A 26,853-nucleotide genomic window follows, 5' to 3' on the forward strand; every position below is an offset into this window, starting at 1 on the left:
GCAGAATAAGTACAGCATTTATATATAAAAAATAAACCCAGAAACAGTATCATAACTATTAATGACAGTCTTTTAAGCAAATTAACATTCTTCTCTCCTCACCCCTGAAATCTGTTCATCACTGCTAATCTTTAGAGAAAAGACGTACCTTTGGGCTTCTGTGATTTCATACCTGAAAGTTCTCTTACCTTTTGGACTGCTTCTAACTCAAGTCCTCATTACATCTGCCTGCACATCATTCCGAGGCCTATCTACCTTTAAACAAGATTACTGCAAGTTTTCCTAAGTTTCCCCAATTTCAACACTAACCAAAAAATGAGCACAAGAAAAAATCTTCCAGAATACTGAATTTATACAAACCACCTAGCGCCTGCCTGCCTCACTCATCTGCCTGGTTCTTAAAACTCTCCATAACCTGGTCTCTTATTCAATATATTAACTAATAAAAATCCTCCCACCTAACAATCTTACAAACTATATGTACCGTCATTTCCTGACCTATGTTTCCCCCATCTGAAACACCTCTCTGAAATTTTGAACCTATTCAAATCCTATTACACACCCTTTATGATCCATCTCAATACCCATGTAGTCCACTCACTTGTCTCTCCGTTTTCTTGAATTCTTACATCTTCTAGCTTCGCTGTATAACTCTGCACACTATTTTCTAATTGTTTCACATGCATTTTTCTTGCCTCCTCAATTAGAAAAACTGGAAACTCTGCAAGATAGGGGCCAAGACTCACACTTATTTTGCAAATCCACAGCACCCAACATTACTGTTGGCCAAGTTGAACAGCTAACTCTGCACTTTTCCAGTTTAGCTTCATGAATTTCAATTGAACAAATAATTTCTTCTACTGATATAAATTTCTGTTCTTTTTAGCCAAAAGTCTTAATGTCAAAAATGTATTTTAAATAATATCAAGGATAATACTTAAACTAGGACCATAAGGGAATGCATTCCTACTTGTCCATTTCTCTAGGCCCTAAATGAAAACACACGCTGACTAATACTCACTTGATACCGTCTGCGAAACTGAAGAGGCAGTTGTGGTGGTGGAAGTGGTAGAGGATGGGGTTGATGATGATGTTGAAGTAGATACTGCAGGTGCTGGGCTACTGGTCGTGGGGGTGGGAGCACCGACTGCTTGCGCCTGCACTTGCACTTGCGCCTGGGCCTGGGCCTGGGCCTGGGCCTGGGCCTGAGCTTGTGCTTGTGCCTGGGCCTGTGCTTGGGCCTGAACCTGCGCCTGGGCTGCAAGCATAGGCGTCAGTTCTGACTGTTGAATAACCTTAACTCCATCTGGCTTGGTCCATGCAGATTCACGTGTCCGAGCGTTATAATAATAAACCTGCAGAAGAAGCAAACTCATCAGTTTCAAAGAACCTGTCAACTATCATGTATAAGTAATATAATTATATTCTGTCTTAAATAGCATTTTTTTAAAAACCTAGAAAAGAGAAAGTACATCAAAATTGGCTGTTCATATGAAATTATTGGTAATTTTTCACTTTTTCCTTTTTCCTCAATTTTCTATAAAGAGCACATTGTATTTTTAACACATCAAAAAAGGAGAACCAAGGCTATGTTTTGTGCACAGTTAACACAGCAGATCTAAGACCACTATCCCTAGAAAGCCACTGTCCACCATTCCCTAACTGATAGGAATGGCTCAACTATTTACGCAAACAATGCAGTTTATGCTCTATACCTGCCTGCCTTCTGCAAGTCTGGAATTTGCTAAGTGCAAGACAGATGGTACCAGATATGGGACCAGTCCCCAGTGAAAACCTTGATTCCTCAGCTCAGGACAGCATCCCTGGCAGACAACACTTTATCAGTGTTTTCACAATTCCATGGCACAGGAATTAAACACACTGTTATGAGACTCCAACTGAAAGGACTCCTGAAAGCTTGTGCTTGGTTTCCTTCAGACTACGCCCCATGCACCTTTTTTTCTTTGCTGGTTTTGCTCTGTATCCTTTTTCTATAATTAGTCATAGCTGCAAATACAACTACCTGCTGAGTCCTGTGAGTTCTCCCAGTAATCACTAAACCTGAGAACTGTTAGGGGACCTAAGGTGTGTATTTAAAAACACAGGTTTCAGAATCACAGGCAAACCTATGAAGGTGCTCCAGGCCACCTCATGTCTGTGCAAAAGTCCAATCAAGTGAACCTTTCCTGGAGTCCCGCCCTACCCTGGCTTACTTGAGTTTCATTCTTAATTGGCAAGGATACAGTCACTGATCTCAATCTGCCAAACTCCCAGGTTTTACTCCTCTGTCACCAAGAAGGTAACAACCTAACTACATTTCATAATTTACCTTCCCATCTGGAGTTTTATTTTCAACCCATATCTCCTCAGTAGGAGGCAGTGCTGGAGTTCCAGGAGCAGTCACAGGAGGCATTCCTGGTGGAAACATCATACCAGGAGGAGGAGGCATGGTTCCCATGGGTGGAGGCATGAAAGGTGGTCTCTGTTAATTCACAAGAAGTAATGTCACTTGTGTTTGTCTTTTTTCCTTCAAATTATTACTAAATTCTACCCAAAAGGTAAGGCACTGTAAGAGATATTAGCTTTATAGTCAATTCAAATACATTTACCTAAGTTGTTGTGTAAGCAAAGTTTTTCTGTAATAAAAATGATTACTAAACAAACTAGAAGAAAGTATGTCAAGATACTAATAACAGTCATCTCTGGGTTGTAGAATTATAGGTGAGTTTTGCTTTATTATTTATACCTTAACTGCTAGTTCATATATTGGGCACTAGATTACTTTCAGAAGAAAAAAACTGATTCTCTTAACACCAGCCGCCCAATGCCTTGACAGCTCACCTACAACAGGAACCAAAAAACTGTAAGAGAAATGTTATTTTACAAATAACAAGTAATAACTTAAAAAGAAAAATCAGATATACCTAACCTTTTATTCTCTTTTCCTATAAGAAAAAAATTATTAGCTAGGAAAACATTTATTTCCCAGTTTTCAAATAATAATAATGTAGCTCACCAAAGATGCTAACATTAGTAAGTTTAAAAGATACAGTAAAATAATTATTCACTTTACTTTTGGGAGAAGAATTTAAATGGTATATATTACAATTAGAAAAATAAATCTCCTGAAACCACCACTGATTCAACACTAGCCCTCATAATTCCTTCAATGATTACTGACTCAACCCAAGATCCTGAATCAAAGAATTTAACTGTAACTGCTATATCTTACTCACTAAAGCAGAAAAAAGGTCTGCAATTCTGAAAACAGATTTTGAACAGGGATTAAAAGATTTCCTCTATAATCTACAAGTAACATTAGAACTTAATTATCCAAAGCATCTTAATCTGGATAATGGAATTGGCACAATGCCAATAATGTGAAAGTTATCTGAAAATTATTTGGATTTAATGTAAAATCACACAATAGTCCATCAAGACCAAAAAAAGCATCACATTAGGAAGCATCCCATTACAACATCTGATATATTTCCATTAGAGGGTTACATTAACCCATTACATTTTATAATATTCTACAAGGAGGTTTAACTCTTAAAGGCACAAAATAAATTCACCTATAACAAGTTATACCACAGTCAACAAGTCAAAAAGTTACTTCGTATTCTAATTCTAAAGAAAATATAAAACCATTCAACTGTTTAAGAGGGCTGGGGGGAAAGGAGGGACAGGCTGTTATTCTAGGAAGGTAACAAAATAAGCAAAGTACTAAAATCTGGTGTTTCTGCCATAAATACAATTCTATCAGCACTAACATCACTTAAATAGTACCTCATTATCTCTATTTTTAGTAAACTCATTCTTGATTATCTAAACTAACAGGAAGCATGTGATACTACTGTATTTGGTTTCAGAACGGAACAGGTTAAATAAACAGAAAACTCAAATAGTCAAAAAGAATATAACCTCAAAAGTAGGTATTTGAGAGTTGATACCTTCATAACTTCACTAAAGAAGGATATATGCTTCCGGTTAAAACACTAGGAAAATTTCCATTTGAGGAAATTTCACAAAAATTCTATTTCTAAAACTGAGACACTTATATTTTTTCCTGGGAAAGGAAAAAAATTCAAATACTGTGCTTACAAAATGTGCTGATTGTCACATTCTAGATTCTATACTAGGGATCATTCGTGGAAAGAATTCTTCAGGAATATATAGATATATATAGATATATTTAAACTCATTAGTAATATGTATCATTGAAAACAAACGTCGCTCTCTTTACACATAAGCTTTCAAATATCATTTCCCATAAAGAAGATTATTAAAGACAATGGCCAGAGATGAAAGCAAGTTAGAACTACCTTATTCAATCCTAATATACATATTTTTTCATCACCATATAAATTTCCATTCTGAATTTCCATATGAATTATCATTATCAGTGCTTTTGAAGCAACACATTAGTATAAAGATGTTCTCTTTAGTTCTCATTCTCCTATAAACCCAAGAATACAAGTTTTAAAACCAAAACTCATACATACTATTGACACTAACCTCAACAAAGAAATAGCTATCTCTACATTCTTTACCTGAAGGTGTGGAGGGCCCATAGGTGGAGGAATCCCTCCTGGAGGAGGCATTGGTGGCATATTAGGATCAAAAGGGGGACGTCCAAATGGGGGCCGAGGTGGTGGAGGAGGGCCTCGCATCATACCAAAAGGTGGAGGAGGTCGCATCAGAGGTGGTGGGCCTCGCATCACTGCGTTTGGTGGGGGAGCTGGGCCTCGGAATCTCAAGGCCTGCTGTTGAGCCATCCTGTATGGGAAACCAAAGAATAAAATTTTCTTTCTCAAAGTAAGAAAAATATAGCTACTGAACTCTGATTACATCAAATTTTTAAAGCCCTTAAGAGCAAGCAGAGTTGGAAACTCATCATTTTGTATCACTGTAGCAGAGTGCATCAGTAAGAATGATCAATGGACACCAAATCTAGGAGGAAATGAGGGGGTTATTTGCATGGTCTTAATGTATCTTCCCACATGTTTCTTACAACAGAAATAAGGATAAACAAAACACTATGGAATAGAGAAACTGACCTAATACAACTGAGAGGGACACAATACCACCTATTCCAAGCAAAATGTTTAACCTCAACATAATAATAATGAGTTATTCGACAAACACAAAATAATGTTCTAACCAAGGGGGGAGCAGGAGTATATTCTTCAGAAATGCTGTTATAAAAAGAAGAAAAAAGGAAGGCTGTGGAAATGTTCTAGATTAAAGGAAGCCCAAGAGACATGACAATACAATTCCAACTCTAGACAGGATACTAAACTAGAGGGAAGAAATACAATAAAGAACATCCTGCATTAACAGACAACACTGGAATAAAGACAAAAGATTACATTTTATCAGTGCAAATTTACAAAGTAGGTAACCGCGCTGTCCGTCAGAGAAGATCACTATTCTCAGAAAACAAGCACTCTAGTATTTAGAGGTAAAGGGCCATGCTGTGTGTGGCCCTTTACCACAAATGGTTCAGAGTAACAGAGAGCACATATGTGACCAAGCAACAAAGGAGAATAGGTAAAATATTAACATTAAGCATACTATTTTTGTTTTTGCGACTTTTTGGAATCTTGAAACTACTTCTAAACACAATGTTTTTATAGCAGGGGAGGCTAACAGCTTAAGACATAATTAGCATTCTCATATAGAAGGAAATGCCCTTCTGTACACTGCACGCCACCCCAGTCCTCAATCTCTAGCTAAACACCTTTATTTCCTCCATGGCATTCAAACAGATAAGCAATATCACATTAGATGGTTTTCTTTATCTCCTAAGTGCTTTTTTTTAAATAATGTTTTAACTCTTCCAAGTGCTTACTGGGCTTCCCAGTTGGTTCTAGTGGTAAAGAACCGGCTTGCCAATGCAGGAGACATTAAAGATTTGGGTCAGGAAGATCTCCTGCTGGAGGATGTGGGAACCCACTCCAGTATCCTTGCCTGGAGAATCCCATGGACAGAGGAGCTTGACCTGCTACAGTCCACAGGGTCACAAAGAGTTGGACACAACTGAAGCAACTTAGCATTCACACAATCAACATAACTCTGAAATAGATTTTATCAACCTCACTTTACAGATTAAGGCACACAAAAGTAAAACAACTTGTCCAAGGCCACACAGCTGGTTCAGTGGTAAAGACAGTATTCAAACACCAGCGAAAGGCTCTTACAAACTACACCATGCTATGTAAGCCCCTTTAGAGCAAGAATTGTCTGTCCTGTTCACCTTTATATCCCCAGCACATAGTTATTTATGCCTGCCCATATGTCTGCCCATAGTAGGGCTCAAAAAGAGCTTCCTTAGTGGCTCTGAGGGTAAAGCGTCTGCCTGCAACACAGGTAGACCTGGGTTCGATCCCTGGGTCAGGAAGATCCTCTGGAGAAGGAAATGGCAACCCACTCCAGTACCTTTGCCAAGAAAATCCCATGGACGGAGGAGCCCCGGTAGGCTACAGTCCATGGGGTCGCACAGAGTCGGACACAACTGAAGCAACTTAGCAGCAGCATAGTAGGGCTCAGTATTTGCTAAATGCACCAATGAGTATGTAGGTGATACTGTACCTTATAAATAGGGTATGTAGAATCTTATAAAAAGCTTTACTATAATATACCATTGTGAATTTACTGAGCACCTGCCACAGTCTACCTAGTAGCTACAATAATTCTCTCCGTTATAAACATGAAATTTACATTCCAGTGCTCAGGAGATTAACCATTATATCCTCATGTGCATCTGATAATAATCATTCTGACACTCTGGCCTCACCAGATTCTTCCAACTTTCCTACATTTTTCAACCCTGTGCTTAAGACTACCCTTTCATCTTTCTCTAAATTTTCCACATTGTAGTTCAATTCTGACATTTAAAAAAATCCTAGTAGAATAACCAATTTGCCTTCTAGGAGAGCACTAGGATTGTAAACACATCCAGAACTACTATACCAAACACATTTCACCAAATCTGCAAATCATCCTACACTCAATGGTAGAAGTATGAGTTAAAAGCAATGACTGCAGAAACAATAATCAGCCTTTTTCAAATTATACGCACTCCCAAAAGGCTGATGGTCACTGTTACCGAAGCAATGTCTTAACCTTTGGGACAGGAAAAATCTTCACCAAGGAAAGATATTCCATCTCAGCCTTCAGCTATACATTATTTCTTTCTTTTGAATGTCACACTTTCTAGCTATAACTTAAGTATTTTAGGCTCTAAAACCATGGGAAGTCAAATCAGGGCTCTGCCTTCTGTTTCAGGCTTCTTACATAGTTTCTGAGCCTGAATATACTCAGATTTAAGTGAGGGGCACTGGGGACAGAAATGAAACCTCTCTCTCTGTTCAATAAGATAATCCCCGTGAAACATTTAGGATGGTACCTGTGACACAGTGAACTATTTTAACCACCATTACTTTCATTCTCCCACAAAACCTAGCATAGTACTCTAACTGAAAAGGCAGATGCTTTCAAATGTCTGCAGTGAAAATGGTAGCAAAATTCACATAATTTCCTCTATCGACAGCCTCAAGTTGCCATTTTCTAATGTCAGATATGTATAGCACATGTGCTGAGCTCTTTATATGCAGTTTATCACAACAACCTTACCTGCAGTGAAGGGTTAAAGAAGCTAATGAAGTACTTGGAACAGTGCTCAGCACATTTTTATTAGTTACTATTGCTGTTACTACAACATCAGTATAGTAACAGTAGTAATCAAAACCCATAATTTAGTGACTACTAAAATTACCTTGTTAAAACAGTATTAATATTAGTAGCAGTGTTAATATTATTATAATCATTATTAGCAGGCTCTATATAACCTGGCCGTTGCTGATCTCTCTACAGACTCTAATCCTTTTGATCAACTACTTTATTACCCTAAAGCCTCTGCACTTGTTTCCTCTGCCTGGCATGCTCTTCCCCAGAGCTTTATGTAACAGACTCTCTCATTCTTCAGTTTAAGCTCCAAGTTCTTTCCCACCTTAGTCTCTCCCACCACCTTTCTATCTCATTACCCAATCTGAGTTTACAACTATGAGGTAAATGCTATGAAGAAAAATCCACACTTACTTAGTTTTATATTACCTATACTCACTAGTATTTTCTCCTTAGTATACTGATGCCACTCAGAGCCCAGAAGCCAGGTGTTCAATTACTGTTTTAATAATGAGAGTGAACCCTAGGTATTTCTTCTATACCAAGCACATTTATAGGGACATTATGTACTAAGCACTAAGTACATGTACTTAGTACATGTACTAAGTCTTTCAATCATCACAAAGACTCAATGAGATAAGTTTGGCACCGGTTTTACAGAGGAAACTATAGCACAGAAAAAGAACTTGTTTCATGTTAGTTAGTGCTAACACCAGCATATTCTTATTCCCAGTTGAGGAAATTCAGACAAGCACCTTGTCATAAGTCATAAAGCATTAATAAGTAAATAAAGGCCCTGGGTAAAGTATCTGTACCAACGTGACTCTAAAAGTTATCTTAATGATTCTTACTCATAAAGGAATAGAAAGGTATTTGGATCTCCAAATAAATCTTATTGTGGATTATTCGCATTCCTACCACTTTGGATCTTTATGAAAATAGAAGCATACACGCATGAACAGAAATGCAGAAAAATTTTTTTCCAAGAACAAATTATTTCCCTCGAAGTACTATATCTAGATATGTAATCTTCCCAATGGTGAGGACTGCAAATACTTTGGCACAACAGAGCAAAAATTTTTAAATGCTGATATATGGGAGGCAAATTATAAAGTAGACTAAGTGAAGAAACCTAGGTCTTAATCCGGACCCAGTGACCTTGTGCAAATCTCTTCACACTTGTAGGCTGATTTCCTCATCTGATGTGGTTAGTTTGAAATTTAGATCAATCTTAATTAGCATGGAAGCTCCTGGAGGACAAAGGATTTTAGTCTGGTTCAAGACTACTGCCAGCACCTAGGTCCGTGACTCTTATATAGCACACAATAAATGTGAGTCCAATAAATGGACCATCTCTAAATCTCCTATAACAATTTATTTACAATATATATACCTGAAAACCTGATTCGCGAGGCACTATGACAGTGACAACACCATGACATATATTCAGAATACAAAAACAAAAAATTAAGCCCCAATTTCTGTCATCAGAGGCCACAAAAAACTAATTTCTCTTAAAACATGAGAAATGCTAAAATAAAAGTCTGTACCACATGCTGTGGAAGGAATTTCCAACCCCAGAAGTTAAGGTATGAAACATTTGCAAGAGAACACCTAATTTAAAGCACTATTCAAATCAGTTTTGCAGCAGTGTCTACACTTACTATTAATAAAATCTAAAAGGCTACTCACTGTAAAACTGAAGTAAGATACTCTCTTAAATGCAAAGTAATGTTTCCAAATCAATCCATAAGGCTAGCTTAAGTACCTCTGGAGATCAGAATCAGGTATAACCCTTTCATCACTAATACTAACGACCCTGGCAACGCACTGTGATCACTTAGTATTGAAGTATACACGTGGGGTTTAAAAGATTTGAGATCCATCCCTGAAATAAGACTTTATTCCTGCCAAACTAAAAATTTTTGTGACAACTCATCCTCTCAAAGACATGCTTTTTCCCCTCCTGAAAACTTCAGTAACAATACCCAGTTTCCTTATACAATTTTATCTGGAGCTCTAGACAATGCTAGAGTCCTCATAACTTATTCTACTCTTCCTCATTCTCAAAGGATGTCAACGGGCACTATTTAGAATGGAGACTAAACATCTGAAATGCCATTTTTTTCCATCCAAGAAAAAGACAGTATCAAACAGACGTAAAGCTCTGTACCTCGTTTTCCTTAAAAACCACTGACTAAAGATTTTTCTCTCCACGACAATTAAAAATTCCAGAGGCAGCCCAGAAACCAGGGCGAGAAAGGTCACTGCTGCCGTCCTTAGGGAGACAGCGTGGGCAGACGACTAGAAGGGAGGAGGACAGAAAAGTGCAGGATCCCAAGCCTGGCTGCCGGCGTTCAAGCCACTTTCTGAAGCCCAGACTCTACCAAAGACACCTGGCTCTACGTCAGTTTCCTCACCTGAAGGATAGGCAAGTCACTTAACTGAAGGTGGCTCTTGCTCCGGGGCCTGCAAAATGAGAAGAGCAACTACTCCAAAAGGTGGGTGTGAGGATCACAAGAGAAAACACTAAGAAAAGGGCTCTCTGGCTCTCGGAAGAACGAAACAAATGACTGCCGCTATTGTTACTCCTCATAAACTCGGGATAAGGGATCAAACGATAAGAGAAACGGAGGCCGAGTGAAGTTAAAGGAAAGCAAGCGACGTGGGCAAAAAGGAACCAGGCGGAAGCGGGGACACCAAAAGGCGGCAGAGGACGTGAAGAAGGCCGAGCCAGGACGCCGAGGAGTTGCCCCGCGGCATGGAGGGCTTCAGGGAGGAAAACTGGGCCCGCGGCGGCGCCGAGTTGGGAGTCAGGCTGAGGGCCGCCCAAGCGGAGGCGGACTGCGTCTGAGGCGGGGCCCCAAAGCGGGAACCCCGGGCCCAGCCTGTGGGCCGCAAGCTGCTAGGGGCGCCTGGGCCCCCACGAAAACGGAAATGAGCGCCCCGAGAACCCACAGGAGGCCGCGGCCGAGACCCGGCCCGGCTCCCTCATTCAACCCGCCTTCCCTTCCCCCTTCTCCAACCCCATGCGGTCCCGGCTCTTAGCCGCCGCGCCTCCTCAGCCCACCCTCCACCTCGGTTCTCCGCGCAGCAGGCTTAGCCCCTGGGACGCCAGAGCGCCAAGATGTAAGGTGGAGCAGTGCCCTTACCTGAGCTCCCCGGGGTTGAATCGCTCACCGTCTCCCCCGTCCCCACCACGCTCCGCCATTACAGAGGGCCGCTTTCATCCACCCGCCGACTGGGCGTCCCCTATTGGCCGGGTGGATCGTCAATCCCGCGAGAGAGAGGCGGAGATAGCAGAGACCTGTAAGGTGATTGGTCAAACTCTCCATCAATCCCCAAGGTGAGGGTGGTGTCTGCCTTATTATTGGTGAAAGGGCCCGCCGACTTTAAAAGCGGTATGGAGACAGTCAGTTGATTGGTTGCTCAGAGGCTTTATGGGAAAACGAGACTTTAGCAACGAGGAGCCGCCGGCGCCCTCTCGAGGTTAGAGTAACTAGGTCCTCCCACGTACGGCTAGGCCTGAGGTAGCCACGTGTCTGTCGGCTTCCAGGAAAGCCAAATGTGGGGCCATATTGTCCTCGGGCTGCCATCTGTGGGGTCGCACAGAGTCTGACACGACTGAAGCGACTTAGCAGTAGCAGCGGCGTTGTCCTCGTACCGGTCATATTGGCTCGGGCCTTGACCATTTCTATTGAGTGAGCCAATCAAAAATCGACCTGGGTCTCCGGTAAACCAATCACAGGGTTGTTGTAGAAACGAGCTGTTTCCCAGATTTTTAGAATCTAGAGTCCTAAGCGGCCACCACTCCAGTACTCTTGCCTGGAAAATCCCATGGACGGAGGACCCTGGTGAGCTGCAGTTCATGGGGTCGCGAAGAGTCGGACACGACTGACCAACTTCCCTTTCACTTTTCACTTTCACACATTGGAGAAGGAAATGGCAATCCACTCCAGTGTTCTTGCCTGGAGAATCCCAGGGACAGGGAAGCCTGGTGGTCTATGGGGTCGCACAGAGTCGGACACGACTGAAGCGACTTAGCAGCAGCAAGGGGCCACCAGTTTGCTGCTACTGCTAAGTCGCTTCAGTCGTGTCCGACTCTGCGCGACCCCATGGACTGCAGCCCACCAGGCTCCCCCGTGTTATTAAATGATGTATTACTAACCACAAGAATACCTGTTAAATTGTATTCAATAATTAGTTGCAGGCTAATGAGTGTTACAAATTGCTCTATTAAGTTGGGGGAAGGAAACGTCTTGGCAATTTATAATTTAAACCATATGTCCTTCAATTTTAAAGTATACTTGTGTAAAATTAGCGTACCCTAATACTTCCCTGGTAGCTCAGACGGTAGAGCGTCTGTCTGCAATGCAGGAGACCCAGGTTCGATCCCTGGGTTGGGAAGATCCCCCGGAGAAGGAAATGGTAGCCCACTCCAGTATTCTTGCCTGGAAAATCCCATGGACGGCAGAGCCTGGTAGGCTACTATCCATGGGGTCACAAAGAGTCGGACACGACTGAGCGACTTAACTTTTACTTTTAATACCCAGGAGGAATTCTGAATATTTATTGAACTTTTTATTAAAAACAAAAACCTTTCGGATGCTGGAGTTTCAAAGGCACAATAAAGAGGAATTCCACCATTAAGGAGCCCAAAATATTAAGCTAATGATAGAGATTTTTTTCCTCAGACCTAGGGGCTTGCCTGGAAAATCCCATGGATGGAGGAGCCTGGTGGGCAACAGTCCATGGGGTCGCTAAGAGTCGGACAGGACTGAGCGACTTCACTTTCACTTTTCACTTTCATGCATTGGAGAAGGAAATGGCAACCCACTCCAGTGTTCTTGCCTGGAGAATGCCAGGGACGGGGGAGCCTGGTGGGCTGCCCTCTATGGGTTGCACAGAGTCAAACACGACTGAAGTGACTTAGAAGCAGCAGCAGCAGCAGGGGCTTTCCAGGTGGCACAGTGGTAAAGAATCTGTCTGCCAATGCAGGAGATCAAGAGACATGGGTTCAATCCCTGAGTCAGGAAGATACCCTGGAGTAGGAAATGGAACCCACTACAGTATTCTTGCCTGGAAAATTCCATGGACAGAGGAGCCTGGGAGGGCTACAGTCCATGGGGTGGCAAAAGAGTGAGACAGGACTTAGTAATTAAACAACAACAAACTGCCTCTACCAATCACTGTCCTAATTACTTTCCAGGTATTATCTGTTTTAGGCCTCCTAAAAAGGCTTTTTAGGATTTGAGTACTATGAACAGCCACAGTTTATAGATGAGACTGAGACACAGAGAAGTTAAGTAACTTGTCAGGGTTTCAGTTCAGTTCAGTTCAGTCACTCAGTCATGTCCGACTCTTTGTGACCCCATGAATCACAGCACGCCAGGCCTCCCTGTCCATCACCAACTCCCGGGATTCACTCAGATTCACGTTCATTGAGTCAGTGATGCCATCCAGCCATCTCATCCTCGTCCCCTTCTCCTCCTGCCCCCAATCCCTCCCAGCATCAGAGTCTTTTCCAATGAGTCAACTCTTCACATGAGGTGGCCAAAGTACTGGAGTTTCAGCTTCAGCAGCATTCCCTCCAAAGAAATCCCAGGTTTACACAGCTAATAAATGGCAGAACCTGGCCTTAAACCTGAGATAGTACAGCAGCAAAGCCTCACTGCTAAACACCATGATCCAAAGAAAAACTGAAAACATATATGTACACAAAAACTTGTACAGAAATATTCATAGCAGCATAATTCATAATAGCCAATATGTCTGAACAACTGATGAACTGATTTAAAGACATGGTATATCTATACAATAGACAAACATGATATATCTATACTTGGAGAAGGAAATGGCAACCCACTACAGTACTCTTGCCTGGAAAATTTCATGGAATGAGGAGCCTGGTAGGCTACAGTCCGTTGGATTGCAAAGAGTTGGACACGACTGAGTGACTTCACTTTCTTTCATATCTATACAAAGGAATATTATTAAGTCATGAAAAGAATTAAGTACCAATACATGCTACAACATGGATGAACCCTGAAAACTTTATGCTAGGTGAAAGAAGCCAGACACGAAAGGCTACATAGTATATGATTCCATTTAATGAAAATATCCGGAATAGGCAAATCCATAGAGACAGAAAGTAGGTTTTCAGGAGGCAGGAGCGACTGCTAATGGGTACAGGATTTCTTTTTGGATGATGAAAATGTTCTGAAATTACATAGTGGTGATGATTGTACAATTTGGTGAACATACTAAAACCTATTGAATTGTGTACTTCAAAGGATTAATTTTATTGTATGTGAATTATAGTATTTCAATAAATACCATGCTATACTGAATCTCAGTTAAATATTCGAAATTAACTAAGCATGAGAAAATGTGATAAGACCCAAACACAATTCTGATCATAAAATTTGGAGAAGGAAAGTATGGTTAAAGTTTCATTAAATATGTAACATTTAAACAAAATGGAGCTTGAATGAGAGTGAATGGTTAGATCCCCCTTTTCAACATCAGCAAACTCCAAATCCTGGCAAACTATTCGGAAAATAATACTTGTACAGATGACCCATGACAGACTAATCCCCACTGCTGGCGGGAACAGGGGGACAATCCTCAAAATAGATACCTCATAGAAAGATAGTCACTGGCATTAATAAACGATGAAAACAAACTGTCAATTTGAATGAATGGAAGAAACTCCTTGGGGAGGGGGCAGATTGACAGCAACTGAATTATAGATCCTAAAACTTAGTATATCAAACTGAAGTAACAGACAGTGTTGGCTTAAGACTAATTAATATCATCAGGGCTCTAAATCCTGGCTATGACATCACTCTTCAGAATTGACTCTTGAGAAGTGGTTCCAATGCTAAATCAGGTTTTTCTTTTTAATAATTACCATTTTGAACACCTATTTTATACCCATGGTATCATAAACTGTTTTTAATCTCTTCAACAACCCTTTAAAGCAAATGTATTGTCCCGTTTTACACAGGGGGCCCTGAGGCTCAGGAGTGAAGACTCACCCTAGAGTGTAGAATCTGATTCCAAGTTCTCTCATCCAGATGGTGCCATGCGTCACTTTCTCATGGGTTGTTCAACTGAAGACGTACAACATGAGTCTCTTCACGGGGCTGGTGACAACGTGGCAGTGTGCTTCTCCTAGCATGACCAATTCAATAAAGAGAGAGAGAGAAAGGGAGACAGAGACAGAGAGAGAATGCCCAAGATGGAAGCCACAGACTTTCTGTAACCTAGTATTGGCAGTGAAATTCCATCACTTCTGCCTATATTCTGTTCATTAGAAGCAAGCCAATAAGTCCAGTCCACACTCAAGGAGTAGCTTGCACAAGAGCTAAATACCAGAGGTGGTACCACTGGGGACCATCTTACCTACCACACTTTCTTTTAGGTCTCAACTTACACAATTACTTCCTCCAGGAAGCATTCTTCAAATAGAAAATCTGACCTCTAGCCACCCTCATCTAGGTAATTTCCTCTATCATAATTCTCCTATGACACCCAAGGTATCTCTGTAACATCCCAATCACTTTTTACTACCTACTATAATATTTAGCATTATGTCTATAATATGTCTTACATATTTTATCTTATTTCTTATCCTGTCAACTCACTTTATTGTTTTTAATTCTGAAGTACTTCAAACTATAAACATCATAACATTCCATCCCTAAAAAACATTAAATCAGTATTTATATATCTCTGAACCAAAAATCCCACATATCAAAAATAACATTTTCACATCTACCAAAGTCACAGAAATATCAAATCCGTATTCAAGTTTCCCCAACTGTCCCTAAGATGCCCTTTTGAACAGGTTTGGTCAAATCAGGATCCAATTCAGAATCATGCGATGTGTCTGGTTGCTATGTCACTTAAGACTGTTAGCCTAGAATAGTCCCTCTTTCTCGTGACACTGATTGCTGAAGACCCCTGGCCAGTTTCACCTTTTGGATCTGATTGCTTCCTCCAACACTGTAATTTTTATAAGCTGGAAGTTAGATCTGAAGACTTGATCAAGTACAAACTGAACATTTTTATCAAGAACTCTTTCTAAATAGTAGTGTGTATTCACACTAGGAGACACTTATCTGAATTTCCTACCCTTAATGACTGACATTGGGCTAAAGGGGATGACAGCTCAATCCTTACATTGTAATGTTATCTGCACTATTAATAATTATTTTTGGACAACAGTCATAAACCAGGCCCATCTCCAGCAAAATTGAACAAATATCACCCTACCTAATAACCATTAACCTAATGGTTTAACAATTGCATTTTTTTCTGAATCAGTACTTTCCTTTGGGGTAGCAAAATAGTGATTTTCTAACTATATGTTCCCTTCTACATTTACTAACAAAAATTATTCTGAAAGTTAAAGATTTCTTTCAACAACAGGGGCTATTGCCCCCAGTTACAGTTTCTATGCTAAAAGTGGATAAGCGCTTAGTTCTTTCCCTTTCCTTATGAACTTTCAAAATAAAATGATGGTTTGATAGCTATCTCAACTGAGGACAAATTACTTTTTCTGACATCTTGAAGTATTACTATGGACTCATGGGTTTTCCATTATTCAGTCCATTTCAAATAACTACAATGAATAATTTTTGAGGCTAGAATTTTCATACGTTATCCATCTTCTTTTCACAACAATCATCTAAGTAAGGTACATCACTATCTCTTTCACATATCAAGAAACTAGGACAAAGAAATAGCTAATATAGTAACTTCAATGTCCAGTTGGATACAGAATCCAAGAGAATAGGAATGTATTCATGTTTTTCAATCAGTTTCTCCTGAATGTAGCTCAGTTCAGTTCACTCAGTTCAGTTCAGCTGCTCAGTCGTGTCCGACTCTTTGCAACCCCATGAATCGCAGCACACCAGGCCTCCCTGTCCATCACCAACTCCTGGAGTTCGCTCAAACTCATGTCCATCGAGTCGGTGATGCCATCCAGCCATCTCATCCTCCGTCGTCCCCTTCTCCTCCTGCCGCCAATCCCTCCCAGCACCAGAGTCTTTCCCAATGAGTCAACTCTTTGCAACAGGTGGCCAAAGTATTGGAGTTTCAGCTTTAGCATCAGTCCTTCCAATGAACACCCAGGACTGATCTCCTTTAGAATGGACTGGTTGGATCTCCTTGCAGTCCAAGGGACTCTCAAGAGTCTTCTCCAACACCACAGTTCAAACGCATCAATTCTTCGGCGCTCAGCCTGCTTCACAGTCCAACTCTCACATCCATACATGACTACTGGAAAAACCATAGCCTTGACTAGATGGACCTTTCTTGGCAAAGTAATGTCTCTGCTTTGGAATATGCTATCTAGGTTGGTCATAACTTTCCTTCCAAGTAATAAGAGTTTTTTAATTTCATGGCTGCAATCACCATCTGCACTGACACTGTTTCTACTGTTTCCCCATCTATTTCCCATGAAGTGATGGGACCGGATGCCATGATCTTCGTTTTCTGAATGTTGAGCTTTAGGCCAACTTTTTCACTCTCCTCTTTCACTTTCATTAAGAGGCTTTTTAGTTCCTCTTCACTTTCTGCCATAAGAGTGGTGTCGTCTGCACATCTGAGGTGATTGATATTTCTCCCAGCAATCTTGACTCCAGCTTGTGCTTCTTCCAGCCCAGCGTTTCTCATGATGTACTCTCCATATAAGTTAAATAAGCAGGGTGACAATATACAGCCTTGATGTAATCCTTTTCCTATTTGGAACCAGTCTGTTGTTCCATGTCCAGTTCTAACTGTTGCTTCCTGACCTGCATACAGGTTTCTCAAGAGGCAGGTCAGGTGGTCTGGTATTCCCATCTCTTGAAGAATTTTCCACAGTTTATTGTGATCCACACAGTCAAAGGCTTTGGCATAGTCATTAAAGCAGAAATAGATGTTTTTCTGGAACTCTCTTCCTTTTCCATGATCCAGCAGATGTTGGCAATTTGATCTCTGGTTCCTCTGCCTTTTCTAAAACCAGCTTGAACATCTGGAAGTTCACGGTTCACGTATTGCTGAAGCCTGGCTTGGAGAATTTTGAGCATTACTTTACTAGCGTGTGAGATGTGTAGCTCAGTACCAGTCAATAAATGTCAATGTGCAAATTAGTTAATGATTATCACTTCTAATTGACACAAAAAAACATTCTAATACCTACTGAAGACTTCTGGATAAAGTAATATCTGGGACTGACTTCAAAATAAACAAAGATGGGGAGCACCAAGGTCAGGGAGAGAATGTGAGGGGAGGGGAGCAGATTACAGACGAAACAAGGTTAACTGTATCTTGATAACTGTTGAAGCTAGGTGATGGGGAGATGAAGGTTTGTGATACTACCTTCTCTGCTTTTTAACATTGAAGTTGTCCATTAACAGAGAAAATATTCTAAGCCCTTGAAATATTAAAACCTAAGAAACTTTCTAAAAGTATTTAGACTGATAACTAAAGTAATAATGTACTATTGCTGTTGCAATAACTCACCATCTTAGAAGTTACCTGAACTCTCCATTAAACAAATGTATCAGACCAAGTGTTCTGATTTGGAATTCAGAAGATAATTCATTTGTCCATTTGGTAAACTCATTCATTCGCCAATCTGACAAACATTTAATGAGCACCTATGTGTGCCAGGGATTATCATAGTTGCTGAAGACACTGTCTGTGGAGTACATAGTCTAGAAGGGAAAGCAGATAAACCAAATCTAAGACAGTAAAAATTGTTGTGACTGACCATGATGAGGCTTTTAGCTAAGACAACGACAGCAAGACTGGAGAAGAGGGGACAGGTTCAGGAGCTATTTTTTTTTCCAGTTAGAAGTTTATTTAATTCAAGTTGGTCAAAGATCAGAGATATGAAATGTTGCAAATATATCATCAAAGATAAGCTCTAAACAAATGGTCAAGTGTAATTGTGAATTTGTAATCTTTTATAGATTCATCCTTATTACGTGTAGGTCTAAAAATATACAGAACTTTTCAGAAAAATATTTTTTAAACAGAATGGAATCACCACAATGAGGTCACAGATATGATAGCAAAAAAAAAAAAAAAAAAGACTTTAGAAACTTTTAACTATTTGTTCATTTTTCCGCAATTGTGGGTAATCCGTGCTTGAAATCCACTGTCCCTGGTGGCTCAGATGGTTAAAAAAAAAAAAAAAAGAATCTACCTACAATGCAGGAGATTCAGGTTCAACCCCTGGGTTGGCAAGATCCCCTGGAGGAAGAAATGGCAACCCTCTCCAGTATTCTTGCCTGCAGAATTCTGTGGACAAGGATCACTGCAACTTCTCTGTCATAAGCTGTCTAGGTTTGAATCCTGGGTCCACCTTTTACCAGCTGTGTAATTTGGGACAATTTATTTCCAGTCTTTGTGCCCACGTTTGCTCTTTCTTAAAATGGAAATAATAATTATATCTCCACAAAGAGTTTATGTGAGGGTTAGATGAATGTAAGCCCATTTAAAATGTTTAGAACAGGGCTTAGAGTAAGTGCTCAATAAACATTAGCCATTACCATTTTTATAAATATACTTTTTATTCTTATTATTTTATCTCTTCTTACTGTCTTTCTTAGGTCTCCGTGTCTGAATCATTGTCTGTTTTACCTGGTTCTCTCTGTTGCATAAACTGCTCCAATTTTCTCATTGGTTATCTAAATATCACTTAGCTAAGTAATAAACAGGGCCTTCCCAGGTGACTCAGTGATAAAGAATCCACCTGCAAAGCAGGAGACTCTAGTTTGGTCCCTGGGTCAGGAAGATCCCCTGGAGAAGGAAATGGCAACCCACACCAGTCTTGTCGCATGGGAAATCCCTGGGCAGAGGAGCCTGGTGGGCTAGAATCCACAAAGTCACAAAGACTGAACGGCTAAACAGCAACAGCAAAGTGATAAATACAAGCTGTTAGTCTGATGTCCAATTCATAATGCATACGTCTGGTAAAAATAACCAATATAAACTGAAACTGAAAATCCCTACCATTGCATGTGGTAAAAGGTGGTATTGACCAAAACTTTACTGAAGATCAAATCTTAGAGTGCAAGTCTGTAAAATCTGACCAAGAAATCTTAGACCTGGTAGAAATAATAGTCATTGAAGAAACCTCACACAAACAATATAAGTGGTAAAATCTGATGCAGACAGAACTGCAGGACGACTCAATTCTTCACTTTGAAAAATTTTGTAAATTTATTTTTAAATTTCACTTTGAAATTTAAATGGAGAATTAATTCTGACAGAAATAACTTCAGTAAATTTAAAAAAAAAAGAATAGTGAAGCAAATGGGAAAATCTTATCTAATATAGAAAACTATTCCAGAAATGTATTGGTGTTTGGGGGTGATTATTTATTGGAGTTTATTATACACTGGATTTTTCTTCCTGAAAATGCTTTCTCAATTAACATATGACAGTGTTGGTATAATTTTGATTCAATGTCAAAATGCCATTAGGAGAACTTCCCTGGTGGTCCACAGCTAAGACTCCATGCTCCCAATGCAGGGGGCTTGGGTTCCATCCCTGATCAGAGAACTAGAGCCCAGGTGCTAAAATGAAAAGATCCTTAAAGCCCCAACTAAGGATTCCACATGCCCCTACTAAAGACTGAAGATCCAGCATGCTGCAGCTATCAACGGCACCACTAAGTAAATAAATAAAATGCCATTGGCATCCAAAGAATTAGGGTCAGGATGAGAAGGATCAAGGGGCATGTGTGTGTGTATTCAGGTGCACACGTGTGTACAAGAGAAGTTTGGGAAAAGCAAAAGGTAGTGCGGCCTCCTAATGAGGGCACATGTTGAATATCCCCCATGCTATGAGTAATCTCCTGTTAACCTAACTGATGGGCCAGAGATACAGTAGTGCACAGGCATCAGGGTCAGGTAGACTTGGGTTGAATGAGGGTTCCAGCACTCACAAGCTGTCACCCTGCCAAAGTCACCACCTCCCGAGCTTCAGGGTCCTCCTCTGAAAGCAAGAATGTCAACAGTACTACCTCATGAGTGTTATCAGGAGGACCCTCTGAGACAATGCCCCTGGCAGGTACCTGACTTGCAGTCTTGCTCTCAGAATGGATGCTAGCCACCGTTTGTGAGTGTTCTACTTTTGCTCTTGAAGTTACTCATCCAGCTGGCAGTCAGTGAGATGAGTAACTTTGAACCGGGACTTTCTCATATCATATTTCTTTGCTCCCTGACATCCCCAGCCCAGTTTCCAGGACCCCAGCATAATGCCATGTTTTATCATATTATCCCAGTGATTTTTAGCTGTATGTTGAGTGCCTATTACAGAAAGAGACACAAAAGGGGAGAAATAAAGAGGGTAGGGGGTTGGGGCTGAGACATATGGGGTGCATCAAAAGGGCCGCTAGACAGCTGGTGAGCAGGGAAACACTCCTGGGTGCTAGGTCTTAATTAGCTGACAGGTGGGTCACGGCTTGGAAGAGGTGGGAAACAGTATGTTTCATTCAGCCTCTCAACTGCCAGAATGAGAGGCTGCACCAGGCCAGGTTCCCTAACACTCCCACTCCTCCTGGCTGAGTTAGTACAAGTGAAGATGGTGCTCCGCTTCACCTTGCAGAAGCCCTGGGCCGAGGGAAGAGGAGCTTTGCAGAACAGATTTGATAATTACAACTTCCAAGAAAGGCTCTGAGCCACTTTGCCTTCAGCTCGCACTCCACTTCCTCCTGTCACATTTTCCCTGACACTGAAATACAGCTGGGAAAGACAGCTCGGTGCCCTCACAGTCGCTGTGGCTTCCTCAAGCCACGGCCTGCTCTCTCTTTGATGAGCCTGCGGGGCTGTAATTCTCATCACCTGACATTTATGGGAGGCGGCGTATTAGCAAAAGGCTTTACAGCCACTTTTATGAGGGCTGCCTCCCTGAGACCTGTCAGGTATAATCACCCAGGCCAAGCAGAAGGAAAGAGCAAACACACGCGAGGAATGGCTCTGGGCCCCTGGCCCACGGAGCACCCACAACGGAGCCCCCGCAACGGAGCCCGCAGGTGCCACATTTCTTATATCGCGTGTCACGGCTGATTGGTTTGCCCTCCTAGCCCTGGCAGCTGTCAGTCATCCTCTGCCACCTCCAACTCATCAGCGGGTCCTGAAGCTGCAAGTCCCAAAGGCACCTCCTGTCCATCCATTTCTGCCAATCGCCACCACCACTCTGGTCCAGCCTGCCTCCCACACAGCCCCCGCCTAGCTCTGCCTCCTAGTCTTTTTTTTTTTTTTTAAGATTAAAAAAAATTTTTTTAAGTCTTCTTTGAATTTGTTACAATATTGCTCCTGTTCTATGTTTTGGTTTTTTAGCCCTGAGGCATGTGGGATTTCAGCTCCCCTCCAGGGATAGAACCCAGATCCCCTGCATTGGAAGACAAAGTCTCAACCACTGGCCCACAAGGGAAGTCACATGCATCCTAATCTTGTCCCCTGCCCTAATTTACTTGATCCACCCAGGAGACAGAGTGACCCTCTAGATGTTTACTTATTTCTTTCCTGTACATACCTTGTAAACTTTCTGATATGAGTATTGCTACTCCAGCTTTCATTTGATTTCTATTTGCATGAAATAACCTTCTCCCATCTCCTTACTTTCAGTCTGTAAGTATCCCTAGGTCTGAGGTGGGTCTCTTGTAGACAGCATGTATTCAGGTCTTGTTTTTGTATCCATCCACCCAGCCAGTCTATGTCTTTTGGTTGGTGCATTTAATCCATTTACATTTAAGGTAATTATCAGTATGTATGATCCTATTACCATTTTCTTAATTGTTTTGGTCTATAAAGCTTTTGATTTCTCCATGAAATTTGAACAGAGTTTTGCTGGGTAGAATATTCTTGGCTGTAGGTTCTTCCCTTTCATTACTTTAAATATATCATCCCACTCCCTTCTGGCTTGCAGAGTTTCTGTTGAGAAATCAGCTGAGAACCTTATGGGAGTTCCCTTGTATGTTATTTGTCATTTTTCCTTTGTTGCTTTTAACATTTTATCTTTGTCTTTTTATCAGTTTGATTACTGTGTGTCTTGGTGTGTTCCTCCTTTGGTTTATTCTTCCTGGAACTCTCTGCAGTTTTTGGATATGGTTGACTATTTCCTTTCCTGTGTTAGGAAAGTTTTCAGCTATTATCTCTCCAAATATTTTCTTGGGTCCTTTCTCTCTCTCTCTCTGGCACCCCTACAATGTGGATAATGCTACATTCAGTGTTGTCCCAGAGGTCTCTTAGGCTGTCTTCATTTTTTATTTTTCATTATTTTTTCTATATTGTTTTGCAGCAGTGATTTCTTCCATTATGTCTTCCAGGTCACTTCTCTGTTCTTCTGCATTAATTATTCTGTTAGTGATTCCTTCTAGTGTTTTGTTCACCTCTCGTTGTTGGCTCTTTAGTTCTCCGGTAAAATTTCTTGCATATTCTCCATTCTTTTTCCAAAATCCTATATCATCTTCACTATCATTATTCTGAATTCTTTTTCTGGAAGGTCGCCTATCTCCACTTCATTCAGTTGTTTTTCTGGGGTTTTATCTTGTTCCTTCATCTGGAACATAATCCTCTGCATTTTCACTTTAACTTTCTGATTATGTTTTTGTTCTGGAGACTCAGTTGTAGTTCTTCTTGCTTCTTGTCTGCCCTCTAGTGGAAGAGGCTATCTAAAAGGCTTGTTCAAGTTTCCTGATGGGAGGGACTGGGGGTGGGAAAAACTGGGTGTTGCTCTGGTGGGCAGGGCTGCAATTAGTAAAACTTTAATCCAATTGTCTGCTGATGGGTGGGGCTGTGCTCCCTCCCTGTTAGTTGCTTGGCCCTGGAGTCTACAGCCTCTAAGGTAGAGCTAATGATGTCCTCCAGTAGGGCCCACACCAAGGGGCACTTCCCAGAACTGCTGCTGCCAGTTCCCCTGTCCCTGTGGTGAGCCACTGCCACCCCATGCCTCTGCAGAAGACCCTTCAACACTAGCAGGGAGGTCTGGTTCAGTCTATTGTGGTGTCACTGCTCCTTTCCCCTGGGTCCTAATGTGCACAAGATTTTGTGTGTACGCTCCAAGAATGAGGTCCTCATTCCCTCAGTCCTCTGAGAGTCCTGCAATCAAATCTCACTGGCCTTCAAAGTCCCATCCCCTGGGAATTTCTAGCCCCTTTCTGAGTCCCCAGGCTGAGAAACCTGATGGGGGCTCAGATCCTTTACAACAGCGGGAGAACTTCTTTGGTAGCCCTATTCTCCAGTCTGTGGGTTGTCCACCCAGTGGGTATGGGATTTGATTTCATCATGACTGCACCCCTCCTACCATCTCGTTGCAGCTTCTCCTTTGCCTTTGGATGTGGGTTATCTTTTTTTGGTGGATTCCAGCATCCTGCTGTCTATAGTTGTTCAATAGCCAGTTGCAGTTTGGGTGCTCAAACAGAAGGAGATGAATGCACATCCTTCTACTCCACCATCCTGAACCAATCCTAAGCCTTATGATACTTTTGGGAAAGTCTATTGTAAATTCTAAGACAAAAAGGTCCTACTGAGAGAATAATCTTTTAAAAACAAAAACAGCGATGCTTCAACAGCTTCCTCTATTGTTAAGATTTACTCAGAAGAAAATCCAAATTCCTTTGCAGACTGCAGGGTCCCTCCATGACCCAGGTCTCTCCCCTCCCCTCTGGCTTCCCTCCACGCTGACCCCTGCTCCCACATCAAGTTCAGGGACGCAGCAAGCGGGTTTATACTCACTACTCAATCTCCTCACAGAGCTCTTGGCTCTTCTCTCAGCTGGTTTTGTCTTAACCTTCCAGTCTCAGCTCACATGTCACCTTCCAGCTCCCCAAGTCTTAAATTGCCTGTTAAGTGCTTTCAGAGCCCACTGAACAAACTTTAAATGTCTCTCTCTTTTATTTTTTAACATGTGCATACTGCTTTACTTACTTTTGGCTGTGCTGGTCTTTGTTGCTTCACACAGGCTTTCTCTAGTTGCGGTGCGTGGGCTTCTCACTGTGGTGGCTTTTCCTGTGGAACACAGACTCTAGGCACACAGGCTTCAGAAGCTGCAGCATGCAGGCTCAGTAGTTGCAACTTGCTGGCTCCAGGGCACGCGGGCTTCAGTAGGCACAGGGGCTCATCAGCTGTGGCACTGGGGCCCTAGAGCGTGCGGGCTTCAGTAGCTGTGGCATGCTAAATGTTTCTTATTTGTTGACTTACACACAGTCTGTCTCCTTTGCTAGAATGTACATCCCAAAGCAGAACAGGGACGTGTATTTTTCACTGTTGCACTAATCCCTAGCACCATCGGCACAGGGTGTAGGCAAAGTATACTTACACACAGTAAATATGTATAGAACATTAAATGAAAGGATGAAGCGATCCACCGAAAAGCCGCCTCCTCTTAAACTCCCTGCTAGTCTTCATCATAATCGGTAGAGGGCAGCAAAGACCCTGTGTTATCTGACTTCTGAGGTTTCCACCAGAAACGCCAGAAAACGTACTCTCCTTTGCCAAATAGCAGCCTCAGATTTATCAGGAATCTTGGGGAAATGTCTTGCCTTAAACTCTCTTTCCTCTCCTTATTCCTGAAGCCCTCTTTTCTCTGAGCCATTTACAGATTTTTTTTTTTTAAGATTTCAGGGACAATGATCCTTAGAAATGAAAGCAGATGTTGTATTGATTAATGGCCTGGAGCCTTACCTTCCTGCCAGACGAGTTTGTGTGGAAAAAAAGACACTCCTGTCATAGCTGACAGCTGTGTGGGTCGTAAGGATTTAGGCTCTCCCTTATGGTGTTTGGGAAGGAGCAGGTACCAGCTAGGCAGCTGCTGTTTATGTTTTGAGCACTTGTAAAAGCAGGTTGTGTGTGTGCGTTTCTAGTTCTGTCTTCCGCCTGGATCCGTTTCTGCTTATTCCATCTTCGCTTCTTCTTTAACGATCTCCCACCTGGAGCAGGAACCTCAGCATCTGCTGCCTTTGTGGGTTCCTTTACCGAGAATGCACCCTGAATCCAGGTGAGTCTGCAGTAGAATCAGCATCCACACAATCCCAGGATGGTGTTTTCATTTGACCTCTGCTCCCCAAAATAGGTACTGAGACTTATGACTTACCAGGGCTTCCCTGACAGCCCAGGTGGTAAAGAATCTGCCTGCAATGCAGGAGACACCGGTTCAATCTGTAGGTCAGGAAGATCCACTGGAGAAGGGATAGGCTACCCACTTCAGTATTTGGGGGCTTCCCTTGTGGCTCAGCTGGTAAAGAATCTGCCCTGGTTCGATCCCTGAGTTGGGAAGATCCCTGGAGAAGGGAAAGGCTACCCACTCCAGCATTATGGCCTGGAGAATGATTTATGACCTACCAAGCCTGGGTGTGTGCTCTGTGGTACAGGCACAGTTTGATTGAAAGAATCAGAGAGGCAGAGTTCCTCAACCTCAGTGCCACTGACATTCTGGACTGGATAATTCTTTGTTGTGAGAACATTCTAGGATTTTGGCAACCTCCCTGGCCTCTCCTCATCAGATGCAGGTAGCACCCACCCCTAAGCTGTGATGACCAAATATTTTTTCAAACAATGCAAAATGTCCCCTGGAGACAGGTTCCTACCATTTCAATCTTGAAAGCCATTCTTTTGAGGATCATGATAGAAATCTTTTGGGGTGTCTTTCCAGCCTGAGTCCATGACCCCTTTCTCCTACCTCTGCTCCTCACTATCCTGTGCATACGTGCTGTGACCCCAAAGTCTATGGACCAGGCAGATTGGACGTCTGACCCAACTTAGGTCTCAGCTTCTTTTTTTTGGGAATTTGAAACTAGGACCCAGGGACTGAGTACCACCTGGGTTCTTCAGGGGGATAAAACTCTAACTCAAATTTAGAAGATGTAGGCAGATGTATGATAATGTGGGGAACATGAAACAGGCATCCTACTGCAGAGATAATGAAATAAACCACAAGGGAGGGGGAGGGAGGACAAATTAGAAGGTAGGGATTAACATACACACACAACTGTATATGAGACTGATAGCCAAAAAGGACTACTGTATAGGTAGGAAACTCTACTCAATATTTTGTAATAATCTATAAAAATCTAAAAAGAATATATAGAGATATGTGTGTACTTTGTATGTGTAACTAATTCACTGTGCTATACACCTGAGACTAACAACATTATAAATC

At 41.7% G+C, this 26,853-nt stretch overlaps 1 protein-coding gene and 1 non-coding gene across 12 annotated transcripts in view; one reads left to right on the forward strand and one right to left on the reverse strand.

Annotated features, from left to right (window-relative positions):
* Positions 1–10,925, reverse strand: part of TCERG1 (transcription elongation regulator 1) — a 51,894-nt gene extending 40,969 nt beyond the window's left edge. For 6 of the 11 annotated variants that reach the window (XR_001295919.2, XM_013965666.2, XM_013965664.2 and 3 more), the window contains exons 1-5: positions 10,842–10,925; positions 4,554–4,779; positions 2,330–2,482; positions 1,022–1,355; positions 602–721 (exon numbers count right to left, since the gene is read on the reverse strand). Coding sequence is in view for 10 of the 11 variants with exons in the window: in XM_013965666.2 (XP_013821120.2) it covers positions 602–721; positions 1,022–1,355; positions 2,330–2,482; positions 4,554–4,779; positions 10,842–10,900 (892 nt within the window). In the remaining variant the exon portion in view is untranslated. The remainder of the gene's footprint in view (positions 1–601; positions 722–1,021; positions 1,356–2,329; positions 2,483–4,553; positions 4,780–10,841) is intronic. The other 5 variants (XM_005683104.3, XM_013965667.2, XM_013965665.2 and 2 more) reach the window with 1 other exon arrangement.
* Positions 12,025–12,096, forward strand: TRNAC-GCA. Its single transcript has one exon. It is a non-coding gene; the product is annotated as a tRNA-Cys (tRNA).

This window comes from Capra hircus, chromosome 7, assembly GCF_001704415.2.
Source record: "Capra hircus breed San Clemente chromosome 7, ASM170441v1, whole genome shotgun sequence".
In the NCBI taxonomy this organism is placed as follows: domain Eukaryota; kingdom Metazoa; phylum Chordata; class Mammalia; order Artiodactyla; family Bovidae; genus Capra; species Capra hircus.